At 42.5% G+C, this 26,357-nt stretch overlaps 1 protein-coding gene and 1 long non-coding RNA gene across 3 annotated transcripts; both read right to left on the bottom strand.

The window, feature by feature from the left end:
- Positions 1 to 1,317: 1,317 nt before the first annotated feature.
- LOC148392783 (uncharacterized) lies at positions 1,318 to 3,195 on the bottom strand. The gene is made up of 3 exons (XR_015860444.1): positions 2,819 to 3,195; positions 2,530 to 2,678; positions 1,318 to 1,538 (listed from the first exon to the last, which is right to left on the bottom strand). It is a non-coding gene; the product is annotated as an uncharacterized LOC148392783 (long non-coding RNA).
- Positions 3,196 to 6,519: 3,324 nt separating this feature from the next.
- hs3st1l1 (heparan sulfate (glucosamine) 3-O-sulfotransferase 1-like1) lies at positions 6,520 to 23,734 on the bottom strand. Of its 2 annotated transcripts, none has more exons than XM_088384934.1 (2): positions 23,500 to 23,734; positions 6,520 to 8,012 (listed from the first exon to the last, which is right to left on the bottom strand). In XM_088384934.1, the coding sequence occupies exon 2, from the start codon at positions 7,836 to 7,838 to the stop codon at positions 6,927 to 6,929; it is 912 nt and encodes a 303-aa protein (XP_088241060.1). In that variant the 5' UTR covers positions 7,839 to 8,012; positions 23,500 to 23,734; the 3' UTR covers positions 6,520 to 6,926. The 2 variants fall into 2 exon arrangements, with proteins under 2 accessions (XP_088241060.1, XP_088241061.1); XM_088384935.1 differs by lacking the exon at positions 23,500 to 23,734 and adding an exon at positions 11,533 to 11,592.
- Between the last annotated feature and the right edge of the window lie 2,623 nt (positions 23,735 to 26,357).

Raw genomic sequence — 26,357 nt, 5'->3', positions numbered from 1 at the left:
AAGTTCCCCTCATCAAAGGTTTGCTCACAAGTTGACACATTGACGGGATGGGAGTTTATCCTCTGAGCCCCAGCAAAACAAACATCTACAACAGTCTTATTGCTGCCACTCCATTTATGTTGATCTGTGACAGTCGGAGAGGTTTTATAAAATCATCTAACACCTTTGAGGACTTGGAGTGACTTTGGTGTGAACTGTGAAAATGTATCATCAATGCAATGTCAACAGCTAAAGTAAAAACAAATCATTCTCATGGTTCATCACCATTTCTGCACCAGGCAAATGTATGAGTTGAATGAAAACAATTGAATGCTAAACAATGTGGAGCACTTTTGCCTCATTTCGAACAGCTGTCTCAGTTTGGGAATGTTATGCTCTGCCCACTTGTGTCATTAATTCATGAGTAATAGCATGTTCAAGGTCTTTTGCTAAATCTTTTGATGACCATATCACACTGAGAGGATTTTTTCCTCTATTTGCATAAAAGATATGAAATAGCACAGCACAAAACGTTCAATTCTGTCTCTGGTTTTAAGACAATCACCTGAGGCAATGTTTTGATCCCAGGCTCCCCAAACAATAACACATCTAATCAGCATTGTAAAGTGATGTCTACAAATAAACATTATGTGATCATTTTATCGTGCGCTTCAAAGTAGCATTGTATTGACATGGCTGACGTTTCAAAGCCCGAGGCGCTAATCGCTATCAACATACTGTTTTTGCGACAATATGATTCTCTATAAAGAATTCATGACACCTAGCGTGACCTCAGTGTCACGTCAAAAGCTATTTCCCCCAAAATTACATTTCAGAAACAGTGTCATGATGGCTCTTTTTGTGCCTCTTTTTACATCTCTCTCTCTCTGTCTGTCTGTCTCTCTATGTCTCTCTCTCTCTACTTCTCAGGGCAGCTCCAATGACTGTCATTGTCAAAAGACATTTCAATTTGGCATCCCTCCCGTCGGTGCTGGCAGATTAGCACTTCAAAAGTTTGTGAGTCTCCAGGTACCCCCCCAAAAGGGTGGGCCTGAGATGTTACTGTCTCCGGCACTCCTGTACTATGTCTTCTTGGCAATGCAGATGAGTGTTTGGGGCTCCCATGAGAACCCTTGTCCCCCATACTAAAAACAAAACTCTCTCATCAGAATGCATTTTTAAATTGCTGGGTTGCTTAGATGAAAATATTCAACCCTTGGAAAAAAAGAAAACACAGCTCAAATGCTATTTTAAAGTGACATCTTCATTTCAAGATCCCATAAGAAAATACATCAACTTCAATCAAAATTGAGCAAAAATCTAAAAAGAAGAAACATTTCATAGGATTTTTCTATCGATTAAGAATAGCATCTGAATTACCGTCATTGTCGTGGTCATTTAGTGTTGTATGATATTGGTGGATGTCGAAGCCAGACATCTTTTGTGTTAGAGCGGGCATGAAGAGTCATCCATCCATCTTCTAAAAGAGCTCGTGTTCATTAGACGCGTGGGTGAGCTGGAAGCTATCCCAGTCGAATTTGGGTGGCTGGCTGGCTCCACTTTGGCACACAGACAAACAGCCATTTACTGCTTTTACATCTTCACACCTACACTACGGCTGCCTTTAATGAATCTTAAATGCATGTTGTGGGGATGTGTGACAAAAAGCCATCAAAGCATGAGGAGAACATGAGATGTCCAGTACATCATGAGCAGTCATCAATGTAAAAAAAAAACATATTGTCGATAATGAATGTATGGACACTTACCTTTGGGCTTGAGTGCTTTCCACTTAATAATAATTGCTTATGATAATAATTTGGCACAGTTTGGTGAGTAGGCTATGAACTCACGATTGAGCTTAATGCCGCTAAACACCTTTGAGATGAATTATGAGCTAGGCCTTCTCTTCAGTGACCTCTGACTGAGCTTCTCACAGACAGGCCTCAACATCTTTTCCAAAGTCCCCACAGAAGTGCCCAAGATGTTATTAAGACCAACTGAGTATTTTTATTATGTATTTGTAATATGGCGTGCCGACTTTGTATTATACAGTACATTCATTTGTGCGGTGCCTCTTCATTTGCAATATTTGAATCTCTGTTCTATTTGCATTTACTGAGTGACGCAAGTTGTCACCTTCCGGCGTCACCTGGCGCTCGGCCACGCCCCAATCGGCGGAATCACCCACACCTGTCAGGCTCTCTATTTCAACCCTGTCATCCAGTGGCTCCAGTTTTTTGTCACTTGGTTCTTGTATGCTAGCCGTTGCTCTCTGTGCATTTAGCCGATCAGTCTGTGCCTTTTCTCTGTTGCCAATCGTTTCGGTATACTGACTAACCATGCTCTGATCGCCGCCTTTTCTTCTATGTATTTGATCATTTGATTTTTTCCTCAATGAATTTTGTGACCAAGCCAAGCAAAAAATGCATTCTAGCCATTTTGCTGTGCATGTGTTTTTGCCTGTACTCCTAATCAAATGTGGGAAAGTGGTGTTGCGGGCCTTGTAGGCTGCTCTGACCTCCTACGGCAAACGCGCACACACATTACCTTTGTTTCAGCTCCAATCTTCTGGAGCATGATAGGAGGTAAATTAAAGATCTCCCTTTCTGTCAGTGGTGAGAACTCCGAGATAAGGTGAATTGCAGGGTGGCTTCCGGGCGTCCTCCAGAGAACAGGGAGTACTCCAACCACTGATACTGTAGCACAGAAGGGAACGAAGGTTGCACATGTGTGTGTGTATTCATCTGTGCCAGATTAGCAAGGAATTTTGATCAAGCAACATTGTCGCAGCTTTTAGCCAGCAACAAAATATACTGCCTTTCTAGTGTAAAGGTACCTGTCTGTCAACCTTGTGGCTGATCCTGTATCAAGACTATTTAACTCGGGTCAGGACCACCTGGTTCATTTGACCTTTGGTGTGAACCTGCTGCAGTTGATCATTTTCCTTTTATAGATGTTTCAATTCAGGAGAGAGAATGATCATAAATCCCAGCCTTCACTAATTAGGCTTCCCTCAACATTCACTGAAGAATACTAAATGAATTGTTGCTTCGGTTAACTTGCAATGAGATGGTAAAAGAAGGGAGGAAGGACGGAAGGAAGGAAGGCCTGTTTTTGGGAAGTGTTGCAAAGAGGGAGTGCCCATGCATCCTGTGTCTCCCACATGATCAGATAAACAGAGGCCAGGTGTTGCTTGGGCTAAAAGTCCATGAGGACATTTTGCATGAAGAACTTCACACGTTTATTTTACCAAGTCATTAAAAAAAAATCTGTATTCTGCCTAAGAATACATGCCTAAGAATCTGTTGTTGTTGTTTTTTAATTCCAAATGTTTGATAGCAACTCCACTAGAGGGGCCTGGCTGGTTTTCGTTTAACTATCTCAAGTTTCTGTTCCATAATTAGTGTTCAATTGAAACATCCAAGCATCTATTTTCTATAGCACAAAAGGTCACAGGCGAGTTGCATCCTCACACTTGTCTTAAGTTGGTCAAGATGCAGGCTTAGGAGGAACAAGGTAGAGACCAATTCAAACATTTTTTTTATGCACAGAACATTGTCACTTGTACATTTCTTGCCTCTAAAAAGATGTTCATTCACTGCACAGTGCAGCAAATACAGCTCATTTGTCCATGTTGCTTATTTCTCGTCAGTGTTTCAAGGTCTGGGAGAACAAACTCTCAAAGAATAGACAAGTGAGCGAATGTAGGCAGGAAGAAAGAACAGCACAGCAGAAATGAAATGATTTTCTTTTTTTTTTAAAGGCTCACAGAGGGGAGAGATTTTCTAAAAAGTTGACATATCGATTGTTTTTGTGTTCATTCAAAAGCGCTAAACTGACGACATGTCTTCCGTCTCGCTTGGACGTGTCAGCATTGCATTTCATTTGCAGTCATGTAAGAGTCTACTCAGGATCTGTGCACTCATTCAATTGAGTTCATGGTTTGTAGAAATGGTGATGATAATACGTATATCATGTATTTAATAAGATGCGCAACCACAAGTCACTGATGCCGAAGCGCTATGTTTGCCTGATGATGGATGGATGGATGGATGGATGGATGGATGGATGGATGGATGGATGGATGGATGGATGGATGGACGGACGGACGGACGGACGGACGGACGGAAACTTGTGTAGTGTATTAAACTCGCTGAAATGTTCACAATCATTTTTTGTTTCAGTGATTTTTTTTTTCAGCTGGACTGCTCTCCTTCTTTTTGTCCTTTCAGCAGGTAGATTAATACCTGGAACGCTCGGCTGCTTGAGAGGGTGTCTGAGCTGATGTTATCGTTTCCACTGCGGTCGCTTTTCAACACATCTTAATCTGTCTGCACTTAGAAAAGCAACACACGCACTTGCTGTTGTGAAGTCAAGTAGCAATATCAATGTGAGTCACATCCTTCATTTGTTACTGAAAAAAAGAAATGTTATTAGGTTAAGAAGCATATTCACTACAAAGAGGCGCTGTAACAGTAAAATTGAGTTTGTGGCGACGGATGACTATATGAAATATATCAATATAAGCCTCCCCTGGTGAACAGGAGCCAAGCAGCCATAAAGAAAAAGTCCAGAAGAAGACGAATGAACAAAAGATGTCCCATGCCGCATCCAACACAAGCCAATAATCCCATCTGACAAAGAAAAGTGGAAAAAGAGAGTGACAGACTTGAAGTAAGACATTCTCACAAGCTCCCTTTTGCAAGGTTTGGAAATAGCAAAATGTGACACTGGCCTCCCGTGGGCCAGGCTGGCTTGGCTATAAATGGGATTCTCCCTCCCTGCCTGCCTGCCATGGCTGCACACTCCAACTTTTGTTGTTGTTGTTTGGCTGTGGAGGAAGAGGAATAAGAGCTGGGACTCTGGGCTTTACTGTACACCCAAAGGAACTAAGATGGGAATTGAAAATGTTTTCTGTCACACTTGCGCCGCCACTTGATATGAATAGACATGAGCTGCCGGCCGGGGAGGATTGAGGGATAAAGGAAGCTGAGAAAGTCAGGTGACTGAGGCCTAAAGAACAGACACCATGGCTCTCTCTGTGTGCTCCATCAGCACTCACACACACACACAAAGTGCATGTGGAGGGGATCTATAAATAAGACAGCCATGAGTGGGCTTCTATGACAGCTGAGAGTTGAGTACGTACTATATAGTGTTTGCGTTTAGCTTTTGCGGGTGTGCCACGAGAAAAATGAACCATCAATTCATTCTTTTTCGTAAATGTACGCCTTTTTTTTTTTTTTTTACAATATACGAACGTAACGATTCTAATGAAACTGTAGATTATAATGGAGGACATTTCTTTGTGAAGCCGGCCGGCCGGCCGGCCAGCCGGCTCACACTCACTCGTTCTCACTCCAGTCTCCTCCTCAACTTGATTCTCTGCAAAACACTGTCTGACAAAAACATCACAATTTCGGCGTCGTGCAACACTGCGCAATCCATTCTTTTTTTCATTGCAAACTTTGATCACGCCTCTCCATCTGCTAATTTCTTTTTCATCACTTCAAAGGAGATTTTCAAAATGTTGTGCAAATAATCAGGCACGTTCTTATTGTCTTCCCTTGAGCCGGATACGGGAGCAGCCTTCCTCCCTTTGAGTGTCATCAAACGTAGGCCTACCCTCTTTACCTCGGGCCATGCAACAAAGTGCAACAAACAAATGAATTATTTGTTCACCACAAAGGAGGACAAACGAGAGATTGGATCATCACGTAAAGCAATGTTTGGTGTACGTCCATCAAGCCAGCCTTCCTGAAGAGTCTCTTCTGTTTAGCAAGCAGCGCGTGTTCCTTGCACTTGGATTTGATGAAGTACTTCATCAATCACTATCCAGGCAGATCATTAGAGCTTGTGAGAATGACAAGAGCAGCAAAAACATCTAGTGCAGATTGCTCCGGCTCACCCCTCCAAACTTTAATTACACTTCAGATAGGCATTTATCAGAGACATGCAGTGACAAGAGCCTCGATCAATTGTAGCCACTTGTCAGCATTGGGCTCTCCAAATGACTTATCTTAAAGTTCAGTGTCTCTGTCCCGAAGCGTGTGAAGAATAGTTTGTCTCCAAAGTTGCCCAGTATGAGACGCTAGAAAAGGGAATGCTACTTTTGTGAATACTTGATGAGCTGTTCAACTCAGTTTGGCTACTCGCAAGGGAATGAAAGGTTATGGGAGGAATGGTGTTTTTGCGTTATACATACCAGGGAAGGCGATCCCATATCAGCCAGGGTCACTGCCATCACTTTTGTACTAAAAGGAAAGGGTACAGTGTTTGGACTACATTTTCATCTGGTGTGCAAGTGCCCCCTGCTGAGCAAAAGGAAGAATCCCCTCAGCGAGGTTTGCTTTGTCTCCTGCCATCAAATCAAATGGAACGCACAGACAATTACGTGGTGGGGGGCATTTACGGGCAAGCCGCCCCAAGTGACTTACACGGCTAAAAAAAAATCCAAGGACGCTCCTTGGGTGTCCAAAGCCATTCGAGTACTTCTCCAGCTGTACTTCAACAGCTGTGCTCCAAGGGAGCCATTTCCATGCATTAACATCTACTTTTCACAACACCTCTGCTGCAACAGAAGGCAAAAAAACAAATCACACCGGCATGCCGGAAACATTTCAAAGAACAATTTATTATCAAGATATCAAACAAGACAGAGAAGTGGGGTAGTTCATCAAGTTCATTTGATCACTTCGTGTGGGTGTGTGCTTGGCAGCCGTTTCTCCATTTTGCCTTATTGTGTAAAAGCAGTTAATAACCAGTCAGCAGAAACTAGAGAAGACAAATCTAGAAATGGAGGAGAGGCTTTCAATGTCAGTTCTGTAAAGTGCTTGAGGCCTCATTTGGACCTTCTGCCTGGCTGCCTGCCTGCCTTCCTGCCTGCCTGCCTGCCTGCCTGCCTGCTTGCCTCCTTTGAGTACTATCTATGCCGCGGTGCTTAATTATTGCCAATTGAAGGTGCGCTTCACCAGCCGAAAGAAGGTTCTGTTGTGCTCCTGCAGGTAAGAACGAAGTTGTTGGAGAACAGTACTGTTGACCACGGGGTGCGGGCGGCCCTTGGACTCGTGCAGACATCGCTCTCGACCGTCGCTTCGAATACAGTAAAATCCCTTCGTCTGATTGAAGTAGAAGTTGGAAGCGACTATCCTGGGAGGCAAGTTGAGGAAGCGCTCCACCTTTTGAAGCTCGGGCAAGGGGTCGTGAATAAGCAAATCCCCGTCCACGATATGAATCTGTTCCAGAGGGAAATGACGCAGCCAATTGCGCATGTGAATATCGTACAGGCTCCTCTGAATGGCCTTGTAGCGGGTGTTCAGGGCCCCGTTTCGTACCAGAAGGTTCTCGATGGCCTGCACCGGTTTGTGGTTCTCCAGACGGTTGAAGTACACCTGGGTGTAGTCCGAGACCACCCGCTCGGCCGGGTCGCGGAGGATCAGGAGCAGCTTCATGGACGAGTTCATCGTGCAGATGCGTTGGGGCGCAAGAGTGGACGTGAAGTATCCCGGGGTCTTCTCCATGGTTATCTGGTGCGGGTACGAGTAGGGCATCAGCTCACGGTACCACTCTAAGCCTTTGGCGTAGTTCTCGTCCCAGTCGAAGAAATGCACCTCGGTCGCGGCGGCGGCCACCTCGGGATGGATGTCGAGCATTTCCAGCAGGGCTCTCGTACCTCCTTTGCGTACCCCGATGATAATGCTATGCGGGGCTCTTTTGCTAGTCCCCGGCGGAGGAGACGAGGCCACGTCTCGGTCGTTGTCGCTAAGATCTATTCTGTTCAAACTAAAAGCCGCCTGAGGTGGGGCAGCAAACGTTTGGAGAACCAAAAGGAAGGCGGATGCCAGGAAGCAAGCCATGGTGATTGGCAGGAAAGTGCAAAATAATGGTGGAGAACACAGAGTTGTGATTTAGCTGTAAAGCAGATCTGTCTCTCTGGGCTCGGTGCTAACAAGAGCAGTGGAAAGTGCAGGTTTCATCAGCCATGGATTTTGAACAGCGGGAGAAGAAATTGCAGGCGATCCACAGCACATCTGTAGAGTACAAAAAAGGAAAGAGAAAAAAATGAAGAGTTTTTAGGTTTGACATGAAATGCCGGCTGCTGCGGGATGAATGTCTGTCTTATATGGAAGTGGCAATTTCTTCATTGGCCTGAAAATCCTGCAATCCAGCCCTAAATACAATCCATGTCTCCTGGAAGTGGATAGGATGCGATCTATTCATCTTTCTCTGAGCCTCCTTCAACATCTTTCATCCAATCTTATTCGCCTTCTCACTGTATCAAGCCATTTTCTATTGATTATGTTCGTAATTCCTCTGGCTGAAAAACGTCCAACAATGCATCTCGTTAGGCGACATAACCGGAGTATGCAAGAATGGCTGAAGGCCCGCTGAGTGCTTTGTCTTTCTTTACCAGGCCTGAATCAATGCTCCAATCAATACACATGCTGCCGGATTGCCTTCATATCAATGATGCTGAGACACACAAAGACACATTTGGCACAGGAAATCAGATGAGTTCCCACTTGTAGGAGACTTTGATTTCCTATAAACGGCAAGAAAGCTCAATAGAAGCCAGCGCAATCAGCTTTTTTTTTCCTGCCATTAAATCTGATTAATTATACGACCATAGAAACCATGGCATGGCAAAGTCAAAGAATGGAATAGCCTTTTTTTTTTGTAAACCTACCTTGAGAATAACATACATCTGATATTATATCATGTTTTCTTGCTTTAGTAAAACATCCAGGGAGAAAAAAAAAAGAATATGTGTATAATTTCAAATCCATTCCTTAAAAGCATCTGAGAAAAACAAGCCAGGCCTGACAGCGCTAGTCAAAACAAAAAACCTCGTAAGGTCATCCTCACAAACAAAGATACTGCTTGCATGGGAACTGATTTTTAGAAACATCTGCACGTCTGATAGTTAGTTCTACCACCAATATACTATTGAGGAGAGAGTACAAATGTTATACTTTTGTCCTTCATGCAGCAGTTAGGATAAAAAAAGATTTGTCAGTTCAAACAGTTCTATTGCTGCAAAAGAAAGATGTAAATTGTTAAAATGATAACAGCCCCTTTCTGTCACATATGTCAAGAGCATGAAAATGGCTTCGGAGAAAGCCTCGGGAGAGAGAGCGTTAAATATCATGTCAATTTTAAATGCAGTTTAAAACTTGAATGCATTCAAAAAGGTGGTTTAATTTTTCAACCGTTCAACTGTCTTTGTGCGTGCGTGCGTGCGAACAGCTCATTCTATAATAACCATTGACGCTCACATCTATGTACTTTTGTAGTTTTCAGTGAACCTAACTTCTTTTTGCAACTTTGCCAACTGTCCCAACTCCTGTAAACGAACCGCTACACCATCAGTGATTATTTGATCATGACAAAACAATCTGGAAATCTGTGCAAATTCAATTCTATTTATAATCACAAAGAACACAACACACAACATATTTTCATACAATGCCGACAGCGGCCATCGGATGATTGGAAATGTTTCGAGCACACAAAGGCGTGAGCCGTGCCTTTCATTTGCACGTGGCCTCAGTGTAGGTCTGGCCCCAACAGGTGGACTGGAGAGAGCCAGCGCACCCTACAGAAGCAGTGGGAGGGAGGCCTTTATGTGCTGTGACAGGCGCTTGTGCCTGTCAGCCATTCCATGGCCAAGCGCTGCCAAATCCAATGCTAACAGCTCAGCAGCTTTACAAGCTCCCTGTCTCATCCAATCGCAGTCAGCTCACAGAACCCCACCACCTGGAAGGAGTTATTGTTTCACGCTACAATGTCTCTTATTGCTTTAATCAGCGCTTGATGCATATCCCTTCCAGCTTCTCACATAGCCGTTGACAGATATACTGTCTGGCGGATCACTGAACCAAGTTTATTTCTACACAGGTGAGAATATACAGCAATGGTAGTTGTCGATTACATTACAGAGAATGAATAGTATATGACTGTGGGTGGGTTGTTTGATGTTGTCTGTCGACTTGTGCTGCTCAACCATTTGTGTTCAAATCGCTTAAAGGGGTTAACACTATCAATGTCAGCGTTAGTACATAAACCAAAGTGTGGAAATATAGCTGTAGTCTACAGAAATGAACATTCTAGACTGCAAAATCCCCTGGGACTCATTGTTACGAAGCAGTTTTCCGTTTTTATGCCCAACATATTGAGAATAAACCACCAGAGAACTGCAGAAGTGCTGCAATTTTCAGCTTGTAATTTCTTTGTTTACCACTGCCTTTTATGAAATCACCTTTGAGTCTGCACAGTAACTTTAACAGATGAGTTTTATGTGTGTTATTGTCTTCCGCTAGCTTTTATATTCTATATAACTTTATTTAATTATCTTTTGAAAAATCTTTTATAATGCTATGGGTTTTTGTTATACGGCCGTTGACAAATGATCAAACTGTAGATATGATTGTCACATAAGAAGAGATTGCAAAGCCTCTGTGGTCGCTGTGCTCAATTTACACTGCACAAGGCATAATGTAGGAGAAATTGCTTGGCGATCAAATGTGTTTTCCATTCACCCCCAAGGACTCAATACACAATCTCCACTATATACATGCAAATCACACAATTTCACGTAGCTGCGCCATCTAATGAGATCCGATAAAAGAGTTACATTCATGAAAAATAAAATAAAATCGTACCATTACTGAGATAACTATGCTCACTTTTGATGCTTATTATTGAGCGTGTAGTTTGCATAACTTGCATAGGGAATGCGGTGACTTCTACTTTCAGATTATGATGCAGTACTGTACACCAACGCAAAACAAGGTGCAATGTGCTAAATTTTTAAATGCAATTCTCAATCGATCAATTTGAGTGATGTCGATCAACGTGACCCCATTCGAGATCCCTGAATTTTATTCCATTTGTTCACTTTATCTGTGATATCCGAAACTTTGTTGCAAATTCAAAATCGCAAATCCAACTAATTGCCCTCTCCCACTCGAGCTGATGATTGTAGCTCAACAGAGCAGTATTGGCTCATTTTTATGAAGGCTTTAAAAAGCTTTCTGCCATCAGAGCAAAAGGGCTGACTAAAAGGACAGTCTATTCGTTATAGGGCAAAAGACATAAGAAGACAGCTCGGCAGGTTTACTGCGCCGCAGGGGCTGGGTTTCCTCTAATTAACCCAAACAGCAGGCTCTATACATGTTTGGAACAAACTCTTTCATATTCTGCCATCAAATGTGGCAAACAGCAGGTATTGTACAGCGCAGCCTTGTTTCATTAATGGCCGCTCATTAAGAGCGCTAGTACAAAATAATTACAACAACAAAGAGGGTTGATTCCAAAGAGATCATTTTGGCTCTCTCTATTTACACACATGAACGTTACAATGATTGATTATTCTGACACTTTACATTTTAAATAGGGACAAGGTTAAGATGCTTTATCTCTGGCATGCTGATTCACCGGCTGGCCGAATATGAGCTTTTTCCGCGCAAGACAATGGGGACCTTAACTTTATAGTATCTTGCCCAGCATTTTAGCTCCCCCTCTAGAATTCTTTGTCCACCAGTAACTTACCGGAATGTGTAGACGAAACATAATCTATTCTCCTTTATAGTAATGTCATCCTTGGGTATACAATGTCATCATGGTTCGATTTTGCAGCATCGGTTTGAAAAAAAAAAAAAAAAAGACAAACAAACAGATCTGAATTTAAATGTGGTCATCAGTGACAGCCCAAATGCACACATCCATTTGAATGTTTCAAAGCATGGCCTCCCTCCCTCCCTCCCTCCCGCCACGATTGCGGCTTTGCTAAAAGGCCTGCCGCGCAGTGAAGGATTAATAGGTGTGTTCAACCCATCTGAACTATTTACTATTATTAGAGAGATTTTGTGCGATCAAGCAAATTGCCACATTCAGTGACCAAGCGTTTGAGAAAAACTAGAAGCGAAGCCCAATATTTTTGTTGTTGTTTGGTTCAAAAGGGGGAAAACATTTAGGGTGACCATAGCGCATATGCAGAAAACAAATCTCGGTGGGAACATCAAATAATTCAGCATGTCTTCAAGGCATTCTTTCTACGTGAGACTTATTCAATCCATGCACTCTCCTCCAGAGCCACCTGCTGGACGAGTATCACACTTTGGTAAGAGGAACAAGTCAAAAAAATCCAAATTTTGTGTCCTCACAAAATGTGATCTGCATGCTCATGTGAGAAGATGTCTTTGTTATGAATTTAAAGAGCGAGTAATGTGTCATTTGCTTGTCGAGACTCATGTGGCCCCGCAAGCTAATTATAGCATTTTATCTGTAATCTGCTAAACACTGAATTAAACCTTCACAGTACGACAGCCTTTTCAGCACTTTCTTCCCGCAAAGTGGTTTCACTCGGAACACTGTCACTTCCAATTATCAGTGTGTCGACTCGCTGCACGAGTGCGGACCACGGGTGCTGAAGCTGATGCCTTCTGCCTCCTTAACATATCAGTCAATTCACATGATGAACAAAAGCAAGTTTCAAACATACATTGCTTATCGAGCTACCTGGGGCAAGCAATTCCCGGGCCTAAGAGTTGTGTTTTGGTCATAACCTAGGACATTACAAGAAGGTATTCAATCACTGAGTTGCCTGATAATCATCGGTGAGCTTGCTGCATCTGCTAAAGCTTTCCCCTACAATGAGATCGAAATCAGTCGCCTCTTCACGTAAATAACGTAAAATAATGAATTTCTCTCGGCCAGATTAAAGATATTCTTACGACGCCTTTCTAGGTCTCAAGTAAACTAATTGCCTTTTAATCTATTGTAAAAGGAGCAGAGAATCAAATAGTTTTATCAATCATGAAATAGTGTGTGTGTGTTCACAGCAAAATGATTATTTTCAGCCTCATTAATACCGAGCTGCAAAAGTGAGAATCAAACGCTGACTGTCAAAAGTAGCGATGTGTATTGGGAGTTATTCTTATGTTCACTTGAAAGAATGCGCACATGAATGGTCAATTCAATCAACTGTCACTTACTAATTGTTTGGGACTAATTATTATTTCCTCAAAGACTGCGCGGGCAGTAAGAACTCACAGAATTGAGACAATGCCAGTGAGTATCTGCAGGTGGGAAAGCCATGACAATTGAGATTTTAGTTACAATTATTTCCAAACTGAAAATTGGCAAAGGTTTTTGGTTTTTTTGCAAACACCTCTTGAATCCACATTTTAATCCCATCCTTCCTTTCTTCCTTCTTTCTTTCTTTTGTAGACAAACCCCCTAAAACTCTGCCACTGTGCAAATACGTTTGAACTTAACTAGATCGTGTTTGTTTTCCCCAAACTACAACTGCTGTGTAAATTTCAACAACATCAACTTGGAAAGCCTGGCTGGCTTTGGCACCCGAAAATTCCCATTGGAAGGCAGATATCAGCCATCCATCCGCCAGTGTTTTGCTGCCATCACAAATATGTGCTGTGGGCTGCCAAGCACTGATGTGATCCAACACTGCGCTGCAAGGAGCCACGTAATGCTGTGTTCAACTTGGAGCTCATTTCCTGTTTTTGCATGCATCGGCGTAAAAACACACACACACACCACAGTCAGTTGGAAGTCATTCTGCAGCAGGGGCAGCAGCAGGGAATGGCTTGCATGTTTGGGGGAAATAGACTTCATGGAAGATGCAGGCCATTCACAAACAAAGCATGCCAGGTGGTGATGGTGATGGTGCACAGAGCTGCAACGACAGATAACACACACACCGCTTAAAAGAGATTCCTGAATTTGGAATATTTACATATCTGCTTTGTAACTGAACTGTCACATTTTCTTTGAAATATGGCCTTGACCTTAGCAAGAATGAAGTTTTGCCTCATCTGCATAAGTCATTTCAGTTGCTGCGTGCTCTTCAACAAAAATCAGGCCGGCTAAGGTGGAAAAGTCGCTCTGCATGATAACGATATGCTTTGGAGGTAATCCTGATAAATTGTACTCTAAATCAACAGCAGCATAAACGATGCCTGGCTGAATATAGAAGGAAAACACCTTACAGGGGAGTAAAATCACTTATCTCCATGCTTGACTTAGAGTAGCTTGCAATTTCCTACTGGCCTGGCAAATAAGATCTTAGCAAAGTGTTTATCTCGGATAACAATCTCTTGCTCCATTTCTTACCTTACGCTCTGGTGCCAAATGCCTTGGGAGTCTCCAATTCACTATCTGGGGGCCCACCAACAAATGACATCGGTGCCAATGTCACAACATCAGCGTGTTTCAATCCAGCCTCATTTGCATAGTGACAACAACCACACGATAAAAACTGTTGACATTTCTACACCAAGAAAACAAATCAAGTGAAAGATGACCTGATATGATTTTATTTTCTGATATATTTTTATCGTGGGCTTACGTAGTATATGTTTAGTTGTTATTTTATTATTCTTAAGTGATGACTGGTCACATTCACATCCCAAGCTTTTAATTGGCCCAAAGCTACATACAGCAGTGAGGCATTATTTGATTAAAATAATGTTCTATTGCCCATATGTGTACTTCAGATTTTCAAATGTGACAAGATACGTGTTACTTGAGAAAAAGTTGAGGCACCAGAACATTTGGTAACTCAGGGAACATGCTCTTGTCTCTGATCTTCAGGCACAAGTGTTTGGCCTGAGAAAAAGAAGCACTCACCCATAGCTTTCTCTTCCCACCAGGGGAGGACTTTTACCAAGCCTCTGAGTTCTGCACTGGAGGAAAAACCAACTATCTGCCTACCTCAGCGTACCTCTGGCAGCTTTGAAAGTAATCCCACCATACAATTGTAATAGCTGGTGGGGGTGGGGGGGGTAACTGTCTGGAAAGTAATGACAATATCTGAACATCTGCCATCCTCACTATGTGACAGAACCAGGTTGAGGAGACAGAGGGAATAAAACATTGTGCCATTTCAGCAGGGTGACTTTCATAACAGAAAGAGAATCATCTGTGCAGACCTGATGCTCGCTCAACCCGCAAGCAACCTACATAAGGCTAATGAGGGTGTGGTATTATTTTCCCCCAAAAGACAGTACAACGGATTATTTGGGTGTCAAAATGATGCATGAAGCCAATGCCAAAGATGGGGGAGTTTTTGGGTTGCACGCTTGGTTCTTCATGAATATGTCATCAGTCACTCCTCCTCTGCCTCCACGGCCCTGTAAAACCAACCAACCAGCCAACCAACCAACGTGTTTATGGGAGATAAGAGGCAAAGGAGGTCGCAGGTCCAATAAGTCCTTTTATCACCCCACGTTTCATGGCCGAATTTGCTGAAGAAGAATTCTTAATTAGAGAAGTTTGCGAGCCGGGCGTCAAGGGTCTAATGGGGAAATAAAGCAGATCACCAATAGGATATTGCTTGTTGGCCTGCTATGAAAGCTTTGGAGAATGTTACCATATATTTTGGAGTAAAATCATTGGTTCACTAGTAGTGGAATTACAGGTGAGTAGGTCATTTGGTAGGTTCAACTGCAAGTAGCATCGCTTTGTCTTCTGCGCATGCTCTTGCGCTATCCACAAAGAATCTAAGAACAGCCAAACTTAGATATCCTGATTTTTCTGCAGTGGAATGGCCTTGGGAAGAAAAGAAGTCAAGCTAAAGCTTAAAGATTCAAATGGAATATAAAATGAGAAAAGCCTTTTGTGTCTGCGTATCTTGGTAACATGAACGCGCTCATTTCCGCATTCAGCCGTGGAAAGGCGAAACATTGTGATATATTTCCAGTGGTGTCCACATACGTATGGTACAGTTTGGGGACAGCTGATCCATTATTAACAATATTATGGTGTTGAATGGACAAAAAGTCTTCAGTCCATCCCGTCACCAAGACATGGAAGGAGAGGAGAGGACAGGAGAGGACAGGAGAGGGGCGTGGCCGTAGTTCTCATTTCTGGTGGGCGCTTTCAAGGTCGTTTGTCATCTACTGATTTCTCCGAAATTAAAAATACAAGCTAACTTCACTTTTGAGATTGATTGAATCATAAAAATGTATCATCTTGGCCAGATGATTTCTTTAACTTTGATTGTATTGTATAAATGTAATTGAAACGGAGCTTTTGGTCCCAGTGTAAAACACAGCAAATGCAAGCAATGATGGCTGAGACGAGCTCAGCTTTAATTGAACAACGTTGTTATCTGAACATTGATCTTATGCATACCGTGGGAGAAAATGAGCAATTTAATTACATTTTTCCCCACATAGTAGGGGAGGAGGCTCTGTATATTAAAAAAAAAAAAAAAGAAGAAGAAGAATGAAGATGACTCTGTATATAAAGTATCAACTTTGGAGCTCTAATGGTGCTTATAATTTGGCTGTGTATTGTTGCCAAACATGCAGTTTGAGCTACTTACTAAAGATAAGCAGGATATTATACATTGTCTACATTGGTGAACGGAAAAGTGTATAGACAATGAAGGAAGAAGTTCATAAAGTAATCCTCTCGCCAAATTAAGCAACATTCATTTAGACAGGACTTGTTTTGGCTTTGGCTGATTTGATCTCTATCCCAACACTCATCAGGCTCCATCAGCATTAGACAAAGATGAGCTGAAAATTGATGATTAACCTTTGTAATCCTACTTGTAAATTGAAAAACACAAAGGTGCATTTGAATGATTGCTGAAAACTGAAATGGGATCGTGCTTGGCTGGATAATGAAGACAGCTCAGGTTCTTTTGTTTTCATGCAACATAGTACTTGAGTGGCAAAAGGATGGCAGTAATTGCTGTCCACATTTTGAAAAGAGCCATAAATTACCTGCGGAAGTGAGTGCTTGTCATTGTTTAGATGACTTTATTAAGGACTAATCAGACATTAATAAGTCGCTTCTCCTTGTTTAACTCCAACTCAGGAGATAATTGTGTCATTTACTAGCCAATGACTTTCAAGGACTCTGAACTTTTGGAGGGTGACTTGCATTGAATCGTAGGCCAGCCTAGCTCAAACTCAAACTATAAAATAAATAGCTCTCCAATAAAGGATGACTCCATACATCTCTCCATATATGTCAGAGTGGACCGGCTGGATCGGACGCACCCGCACCTTTGAAATAATCTTTGCAGTTCCTACTCAGCTTCGATCTCAGAACCTTTCATCTGTGAGACAGACCAAGTTAGCATAACTTTGATTTGTTGATCGATTCGTGTGTTTTGAAATGACCAAAACCCTCCGGAAGTGCCGAAATAGTGCTACTTTGTGACATCAAAAGCCATAGCTCGTCCTTTCTTTGCTCCAGACCTCCAAAGTAGATCACACCTTGGACCATGTAATCTTATGGTGGCTTATTAAGCACTAAACATGAGCCGAAACTGCTTTGGAAACTCACTTGAAAGGTGAAATGACATTCCTCTACTGTAAATTGGAGAAGTACTTTGCAAGCTGCTTATCAAAGCACTGCGATTAAAGCTGCTGCAAAATTCCAAAACTGCGGTAGGCTGGCACGGCAAAGGCAGATGTGCTGAACGGCACCACTAAAAATGATGATTTTAATTGATTTGATAGTCAAATTGCTTTATGCGATCACATTTATTCACGTAGCAGCAAATGAAGTGTTTGTAACCCAAGGATAACTAGCTATATTGGCTGGCTCAGATTCATGTTGCCCTTGAAAATGGCATGAAAATGCCCCATTTGTGCCACAGGGCCCTGAGAGCGGCACAATGTTTCAGTGTGCTACTAATGTTTCATAATTGCCGTGTTCACCTCTTTGATGAGCTTAATGCGAGAAGAGGTGGAGTGCAGTATTATTACCATGGCTTGCTTGCTTGCTTGCTTGCTTGCTTGCATGCAAAAAGTATAGCGTACAAACCAAATAGTTACGAGGATCAGAAATAAAAGTTGAGAAGAATTACCACAGCTCATTATTAGCAACGGTAAACGTGGTAAACAGCCACTTCACACACAATGTTGATTCACAGAAACAGCACAAAAGCATGATTACGAGATTAACGTGAGAATGCCAATATGGTAGGAGCTTAAAATGGCAATACCAACGTCTGTGTTTATTCCATTATCCCTCATGATGTTATTGCAAAAAAACATTTCAGTTTGACTTTTTCGTGTCTTACACTATTTTTGTGGAATTTGTCATGGCCAGAGGCATAGTTGTATTACAAACTAAAAATAAACACTCTGTATCCCCAAAATATCTGCAACATGCATTTTAGCCAGTCATCATTGCGTAATATGCTTACCAGATGGAAAAGTGACAATCACAAGCTTGAAAGGTTCTAATAGAAACACAAGCACTTGGCTTTAGTTCTTCCTCGAAGACAAGGTCTGTCTATCGTCAAAAACAGTTTGAAAATGTTTGAAAAATTAATGCAAGGTTTACTTTAAGCTGCAATCAGCTTTGAGGTGGAAAATTGGGAGGGCATCATCTCACCAAACCTCAAACAAGACAAAGACTCTTCTTCAGGACAACGGAGAGCTCCCAACACTGCCACCGCCCATACGATTGATTTAGTGAGGAGCTCTTTTTAATATGCAATTACTGCATCCTGAACAAAACGTCACTTTGTAGCTCCAAAAACGAATGTCAAATGTTCATTTACAAATACGTACGTCTGCGTTAAAGCAAGATGAATATATTACTGTCGTCAGCAGGCAAATGAAGAGCGCATTTCACCAACTTGAATCTCATCCTCATCCTCATCCTCATCCTCATCATCTGCTTTTCTTGGCTTTGTGAAAGTGCACACGGCCGCCCACACAGTCGCAAGCAGTATTTACAGCTTGGCCTTGGAGGGGCATCGGAATCAAAACAAATCTCTCCTCTCCTCTCCTCGAGACAGGGTCGCGATCTCCCCCTGGAAGAGACAGCCACCATTTATCTAGCGACTATGACACCGCTCGGACATGGAAAACCGCAGACAGGTGGCCAACAAAGCAAATGAATAAATATCCTAATCCATCATCAGACGATGATGAGGCTTTATTTAACCTGATACGACATTACAAAGTACCGGAGTGTAAAAATATGGCCTCACACGCATTTGCACTATTGTTTATTTTTAGGATGTTTCACTTGGGTCGAGTTTCTGAGTGCGTTTCTGAATAGTCACATATCAAGTTGTTGAAAGCTGGCGTCGGAATGTGCCCTAAAGTCTGAGCTGAGGCTTTTGTTGATGAAGACGCAGCACCCAAGCGAGAGTGTGCGACAGCGCCAATACTGCTTTTGATGCGACACATGGCCGATGCCAGCCTGTAACTGATGTACGGCATATGGACAAAGGTCTTCGCGCCACACATTTCCGCCTGCTGCACTCTCATGAATTATGGAATTCAGCACAAATATGCAAATCTGGGCATTAGCCTAGTTATACTGCTGTACTGTAACTTACAGTGACTTATTTATTATGTATGAAGCGAGTATCGGAGTGAGAGGTCCTGGCAGTCGGCTTCCTTCAGATGCACACTTTCACATCTTGATGGCGCATAAATAGCAGGAGCGGTGCATGGCTTCGAATCGCAAGCTTCTTTCCACTCCCAGGAACAATTAGACTCCTGCCTCCACACTCAATTGCCAAGCTACTTAAAATAACAATGGCTTGCACTGGATTTGGAAGCCTGGAAGATACATGGGGAATAAGTCTGCAGTTGGTACTAATCCTCTAATTTCCCCCCACAAGGCTGATGTTAAATGCGATCAGCGATGAGTCGAGGGAGGCGGGATGGAGAATGGAGAACACGACAACTTTGAACGCACCCCGCCATCGATGCACATTCATTCATTGATCATTGTGGGAAATATCATCAGGGTTGTCAACAAGCTCATTCAAGAAGTCAGTCTGCTGCTGCTGCTACTGCCGCTGCTGCTGCTGCTGCTCAGTGCTGAAATTATACAGACAGCAAGCTGCAGGCTCAAAGCCTAATAAAATAAATCCTGCAGCTTTGAGACAAACTGAGCTATAATTAGCTCCGGTCAGTCAGTCAGTCAGTCAGTCATTAAGCTCAAGACAGCGGATGACTCGCGTTAAACAACAAGTCGGGAGATTTTCGGCACCTCGCACTCGGGAGACGAGAATGAATTGCAGCTGGCGGTCATGCAAAATAGGCTCAGATGCAAAACCGTCATTGTGACAGGCAAATTTAGGCAAACCGTGTACAAATATGCAACATGCCTGCATTTCCTCAATACATGTACACTTTGTACACAGATGTTATACAAACTATCTTTATGGTAGTAATACTGATAATAATATATTTGATTCATAATACACTTTACATGTCAAAGAAACCTCAAAGTGCTATGGGCCACTTAAAGAGCTTTCTGTCTTTTTAGGCAAATGTGTTATAGAAATGAAACTAAAAGTCTTCTACTAATATGAGCAGATGAATGGCTATTTCCCAGCAAACAATGGCATCATCATTATGTCAACAGTATGTACTACAATGCACCCGCAGCAATGTACTTGGGAAAACAATGGCAAGTCCTGCTGCGACGGACTTCAAATTTATGACTTGTAATAAAAATGCTGTTATTTCAAGAAAACAGCAGAGTGAAATTTATTGTTTAATTTTCACCCAGTTATTGTTAAGAGCATATAAAAAATGTAGACTCTATGTCTGTATTTCAAGTGCAGCATTTTTTTTTTAATCACCTCCATTTGATAGAATGCCCACCAAGCAGCTGGAATTTACACAGATGTTAAAAGAAGCTTTTGAACTTGTTTTGTTTACAGGTTTTCCCCAGGCTAAAGTCTTCTTCCACAGAGTATCCCACTAGTTCCTCATCCCACTAGTTCCTACTCTTTGTTGTTCTACTCTTTATTTACTATTCTATTTTAACACTCATGCTCAGCCAATCTTCTTTGACCCACATTATTCACAGCAACAAGCTCATATTAATGGCGTTTCTCTCACTGGCCCAGTTGTGGTGATGGCAAATGATCAAACAGTGACCAAGATAGGATTTTACAACTGGGGGGGACCAAGATGGTGCAAGAGCTCCAATAGTCACTGGCTTGTGTGTTAATTATACCATACTATACAATTCTGTAGAGAACTCAGACTGTTTATAATGCCAGTAGATCTGTAAACATCCGTCGTTGTTGTTGTTTTTTCAATCATCTATCAACCTGCTAAAAGCGCAAAACAGTGCGAGAACATAATTGATATCATCCACTACTCAAGAGATTTAATATGATTCAAATGATTCGGGTCCAGGTCATCGGGGGGAATCATCAAGTTGCTATCAAGGTATACAAACATTTAAAATCTGACAGTATGGATCACTTAGCACACATCCAAAGCCAAGATGAATTGAAAGGTCAGCATGAATTCTATATTGCCAATGCTTCGACTCAACGTTCAGTCAAAGGCTGGAAACGGAATCATTCGGTGTTGAGCAAAAAGGCCTTTTGTTGTTCTTTCATGAGAAATCTTTTTCCCCTCCTTGATGAATAAACCAATACGCCTCCAACACTCGCATGCAGAGAATTAAAAAAAAGCTCAAGAATTAATTAACATTTTAAACAAATATCACTGTGTGCCTCAGCTAATCGTGTTCATTCCTTAATTGAACAAACAAAGCTTCATCAAATATTAATTCCACTTCCTTGTAATTTTCAATTGCGCTTGATTAGAAAAAAAACATTGCGAGGGAGGGAGGGAATAATGTTGTTTTGGTTTCGCTATATTTTGGCTTTGCTGAAGGGGAGCCAACTGGATGGGGTCCATCAAATAAACACCAAATAACTCAAGGGAAAGAGATTTTCTCATCACCTCCTCTTCTCTTTATAGCCTTGCCACATAAAGCTCTCCTCCCTCACATTATGGAGTGTAACATCCTCTCACCTAAGATCTTAATCCAGACATCCATCAAGACCGCTGGCATTTTGAACAAACGGGCTTGTTCAAATTTTTGCCAGGTGACATCAAGACGAGCTCAGTCATATGACGGGAAAAGCTCGATCCGGCCGGCTTCAGTTTTTACTGCAACCTTTCAAGCGTGACATCATACCACAGTGACTGTACACAGCAACAAGCAATGGGGGACCAAATCATTTCTTCCTTCAGAAGTCAAATTTTGGATTGTTGAGGGGAGGAAAATTAGGCACACTTGGAGAGTGAAAACAACCGAACCAAATCCGTCCCAGTTTAGCTGCTAATGAACAGATGCAAGTTCATTTATTTTTGCCTTGGATTGGAACTTAATAGTTACTCGTGCTTATTTTTTTTTCCATGTTTATCTTCGTGTGACGAATGTTTAAATGCGCCTTTGTATTGCAGTTAATTAACGATGACAACAGTTGGAGGATGATATATGAATAATACACATTCTGCACTATATCCATGATGTCTACCCATTTTCAATAGCACGTGTCTTCATTAAGCGAAGGGGGAGCCGGCCTCAACTAACTTTGGGCGTGAGGAAAAGCACGCCACACTGATTACCTGTCAATCACAGCGAGCGCACATACACACCAAAGGACCATTTGTTGTTTCAAATGAATCGAGCACGCATGCTATAATGGAATCCGCACAGTAGGAGACTGAAGAAACGGCGAGAAGATGCAAACTCCACTTAGGAGGAATCAAAGCAAGTGTGAGGCAGCTAACCGCTTGTCCAACTGTGCTATCAATTTGTTCACAAATATTTTGAAATCAAAACAAATCAGAGGTCGGCCAGTATCAGAGCAGAGCTTTCTCCGTTCGTCCAATATACATGATAACATATTCATTTGGAGATTGAAGTCGCTCTGTGTCCAATGGGAAGTCCAATTAACTCTGGTAATGCAGCCCAGTTATTGCCAGAACGTTAATAACATTTGGCAATCAATTGGCTTGGACCAAGCATGAAATCTAATATGGGATCTACCTGTAGGTTCTTTTTATAAAGTCCACCGTATTTCAGTGGAATTTCATCAGAGCATCTGCTCCAGTCAGACAATGGCTTTGCACCTTTGACAAATTCCTACTATTCCTGAGGCACCAGCTCCCTCTCATAAGTTAACATCGGCATGCTTAGAGTATCAAAGGTGAATTGCACAGCCTGTGGTCATTCCACTCTCATGGCGTTAACAAGAAGCTGTTGCAATTTCAGAACTTGGACCGACCGAGACTGGACGCTGCAGGAGGAGTGGATCAAGGTCACTTCACCTGAAACATCAACTACTGTACAATCTGTGGAGAGGCATTTACAATGAGGTGCACAAAACAAGCGAAAACATTTCAACTGCTTGTGTTAAGTTGTTCTTGTACGGCAGCGTGCAACTGTGAATCATAAGCACCTCATTTAGTGGCGGTGACATTTTAATTAGTAACACAATAGGTGAACTCCTTGGGATTTATTGCCATAAAGATAAGCAAAGGCTTGATCTTTTCTGTAATTGAAGATTTTATTCTGGTCTTCGCCTAAATGAGAAATGACTCACCTGTGAGTATCGATAAGCGACAGTACACACCGACGGGTGTTGTTTTGCGCAAGTGCGTGCATGCGTGCGTGCGTGCGCGCACGAGAGACACCCCACGTAGAATAGATTTCACAAAGACAGAAAGGTGTGGAAAAAGTGGTTACCTCGGTGAGGATGTCAGCGCGTCTCGGCGTTTTTTGCTTTCGGGAGCGACAGATGAGGAGGAGGAGGAGGAGGAGGAGGAGGAAAGGCAAGGATGGAGATCATGGCACAGCATGGAGCGCACTTTTGCCTACGATCGCTCCACATACATGCTACGCAAATTAAAACATCCTTTTCTCCTGTCCCTTCTCTGATTGGTAGACGAATGCAGTTGGGAAGAGGAGTCGGCTGCTACCCCTGCTCCTTCTGACGAGCACTGACACGCGTGGAACGAGAGGGAGAGAGAGGGAGAGAGAGCGAGAGAGAGAGAGAGCGAGAGAGTGAGAGGATGGGTGAGAGGGTGGGAGGGGGCGAGTACTGTTAGGTGATCAGGTCAAGGTGCTCTGCTCACTTATGGGTGGTGCTTGGACGATCAAGCACAATCCTGACATCAATTATCCATCCATTTTCCAAAATGCTTGTTGTCATGTAGGCTCCTGGGTGATTTTCGACCCTATTAATGCTCAAACTGGGAAATAGGTGGACTGGACTGGACTCACTGTCACACATATTGACAAATATTGTCCATTCACACCATTGGACAATTTGATTAATTGCTTGCTTTTATTAACAAGACACAAACATGAATTAAATCAATAGTTAATCTAACACGTATTTGCATATTTAGATTTCTTAAACCATGTTAAATATTTGTACAACCGTGGTGCGTGTCACCGCGGGGCTTCACAGTCACCAAAGTCACCAAAATTCTAAATTATTATTCCAGATCAACAAAACTGGCTTGAAAATGGTCATAATGCTTATTTCCAACCCAAATATCTTGCAAACCTGCTGCAAAAAAGATTTCAACATAGAAGAATTTGACACTGGCAATAAATCAGATTGGGTTCCAGCGTGGTGTGATTACGCCAAGGCCAATACGAGTCGCCAGTTGTGTTCATAACGTACAATATCGACTGTACCGCCTTGCAAAGTAAACTGTGTGCTGCGTGCGCCAAGAAAAGAAAACATGTTATACAGCAATATAAGACATAACATGCTGGCAAAAGAAAATAACAATTTCAAGGCTGTCCTACTTCAGAGAGAGACAGTCAGGTCTAACACAATTGGAACATGACAAACAATTGAGCAACCACATTGCTCATGCAGACTCTTGGAAAGCAAGCGCACAATGTCTGAAGGGGTCGACGTTGGGGTCGACCTCGGAGCATCCAATGAAGGGTCAGCGTGTGCCTGACAACAATGCTGATGATATGCTGCCTGAACGTATTGCAGCAGCTCCATGGCTAAAAGACATACTAAGGGAAGCCAAATAGAGGGCAAAGTGAAGGGTGCATTTATATTTCAGCAGCCTGGTCGGACAGAGCCAGCCAGGGATCATGGCTGATGGCTTAGAAATGTATGGGGTTTGTAGGGCATGCTGAGGGGTGGAAACTAAAATTAGAGCTCCAGGACCTGCCATTGGGTGGTAAGACCCAATCAGTAATGGAAAAAACACGACATTTGCATGCGCAGTGATGGGTTCCAAATGCTCTAGATTACCTTTGTGATGTTGACTCTGTCTGAAGAATGCTATAGTTCAATACCCTTACATTTTAAAATACAATAAGGTACATATGTTTGGAAAGAATAATATATTTACAGTCAACGCCGCTACGTTCATTTCATATCTAGTTTTGCATCTAAATGGTGGAACAGTACAGTCAAACAACACCAACGGGGTGCAATGTAGTGAAGATCATAGACACAGTGTTCAGCTTTGTCCCATCCCGGCCTGAAAAGTGAAACACTCCTGATGATGAAATTTTCATTAAGCAGATAAAGCTGAGCGTCGTTTCCGAATCCCCGGGCAGCTTGCATCAGCTTGTACGGATGGGAAAGCACACCCAGGACTGATGTCTTGTTAGCTGAGGGAACCTAATATGTTTGTAGTGGATCCTCCCTAAGGTATGCATGTACCATAAGTCACACGCTGCTTCCAGAATCAGCCGCTCTTCGTCATCACAGCCCGTCACGGTTCTTTATCTGTCAATAATGCCCCTCTGCGAGTGATACAAAAGGCTGGGAGACCAGACACCACGTGGGAATTCACTCTCTTCGCTCTGCCTTCTGCCTCCAGTTAGTAACTGCTGCAGGGAGAGTTGTTCTAAGACACTGCACAAACGGAAATACCTGTTTGTCAGCTTCCAACACTATTATCCGCAACCTGAACTTCAATCAGCTCTTATGGGATGCAATACTTTTTCACTGACCATCTTTACCCATCTCATGGAGCAAAGAACCGCTTTGTCACACTGTTGCGATTTGCACTGCCGTTATTTGCTCATTTATTTGTCAATATTTGACAGTGTTTAATTCACATCCGCAAATGCTCAATTCAGAAGGGCCTAATAATATGGAATCGATGACATTCTGAGTTGCATTAATATTTGAATACGAGCAGGAGGAACAGACTGGTGCTTAGCTACGGCAAGTAGAGCTTATGAACAAGGTGCTTCCTATGAGTTGTCATACTTGGCACTCGACACTGTAGACTGAAAAGCCACTTTCAATTATTTCTTTACTCTTATTTCAATTTCCAGATATTTGTCGGTTGAACGAAAAAGCATCAATTCAGCACATTTTCTCCGCAGGGGTCTGGCTAACTATTTGGAGAAGGTGAGGTCGTAAAAATGATCATTTTGCTTTTGTTTGCGTGTTCACGGGTGATAATGCAGCACCTATGTATTACTGTGCAGGTCATGTGCAGCTGCTCCTTACCAGGCATGTGAAAATTGAGGCTTTGGACTATCTCACCTTATTGACATGTGAAATGTGTCCTGGCTGCAGGAGTTCATTATCCTGCTCTTAGCCCGCTGGC

The sequence above is a fragment of the Syngnathus floridae genome, chromosome 9, assembly GCF_059516105.1.
Source record: "Syngnathus floridae isolate MCC-2025c chromosome 9, RoL_Sflo_1.0, whole genome shotgun sequence".
Classification (NCBI taxonomy): Eukaryota; Metazoa; Chordata; class Actinopteri; order Syngnathiformes; family Syngnathidae; genus Syngnathus; species Syngnathus floridae.
Note: the sequence above shows the minus strand (reverse complement) of the source record. Positions and strands in the feature narration are given on the sequence as shown.

What these genes read in the sequence shown, in the direction of transcription:
- hs3st1l1 (XM_088384934.1), bottom strand. Translation starts at nt 7,838, where the DNA reads ATGGCTTGCTTCCTGGCATCCGCCTTCCTTTTGGTTCTCCAAACGTTT.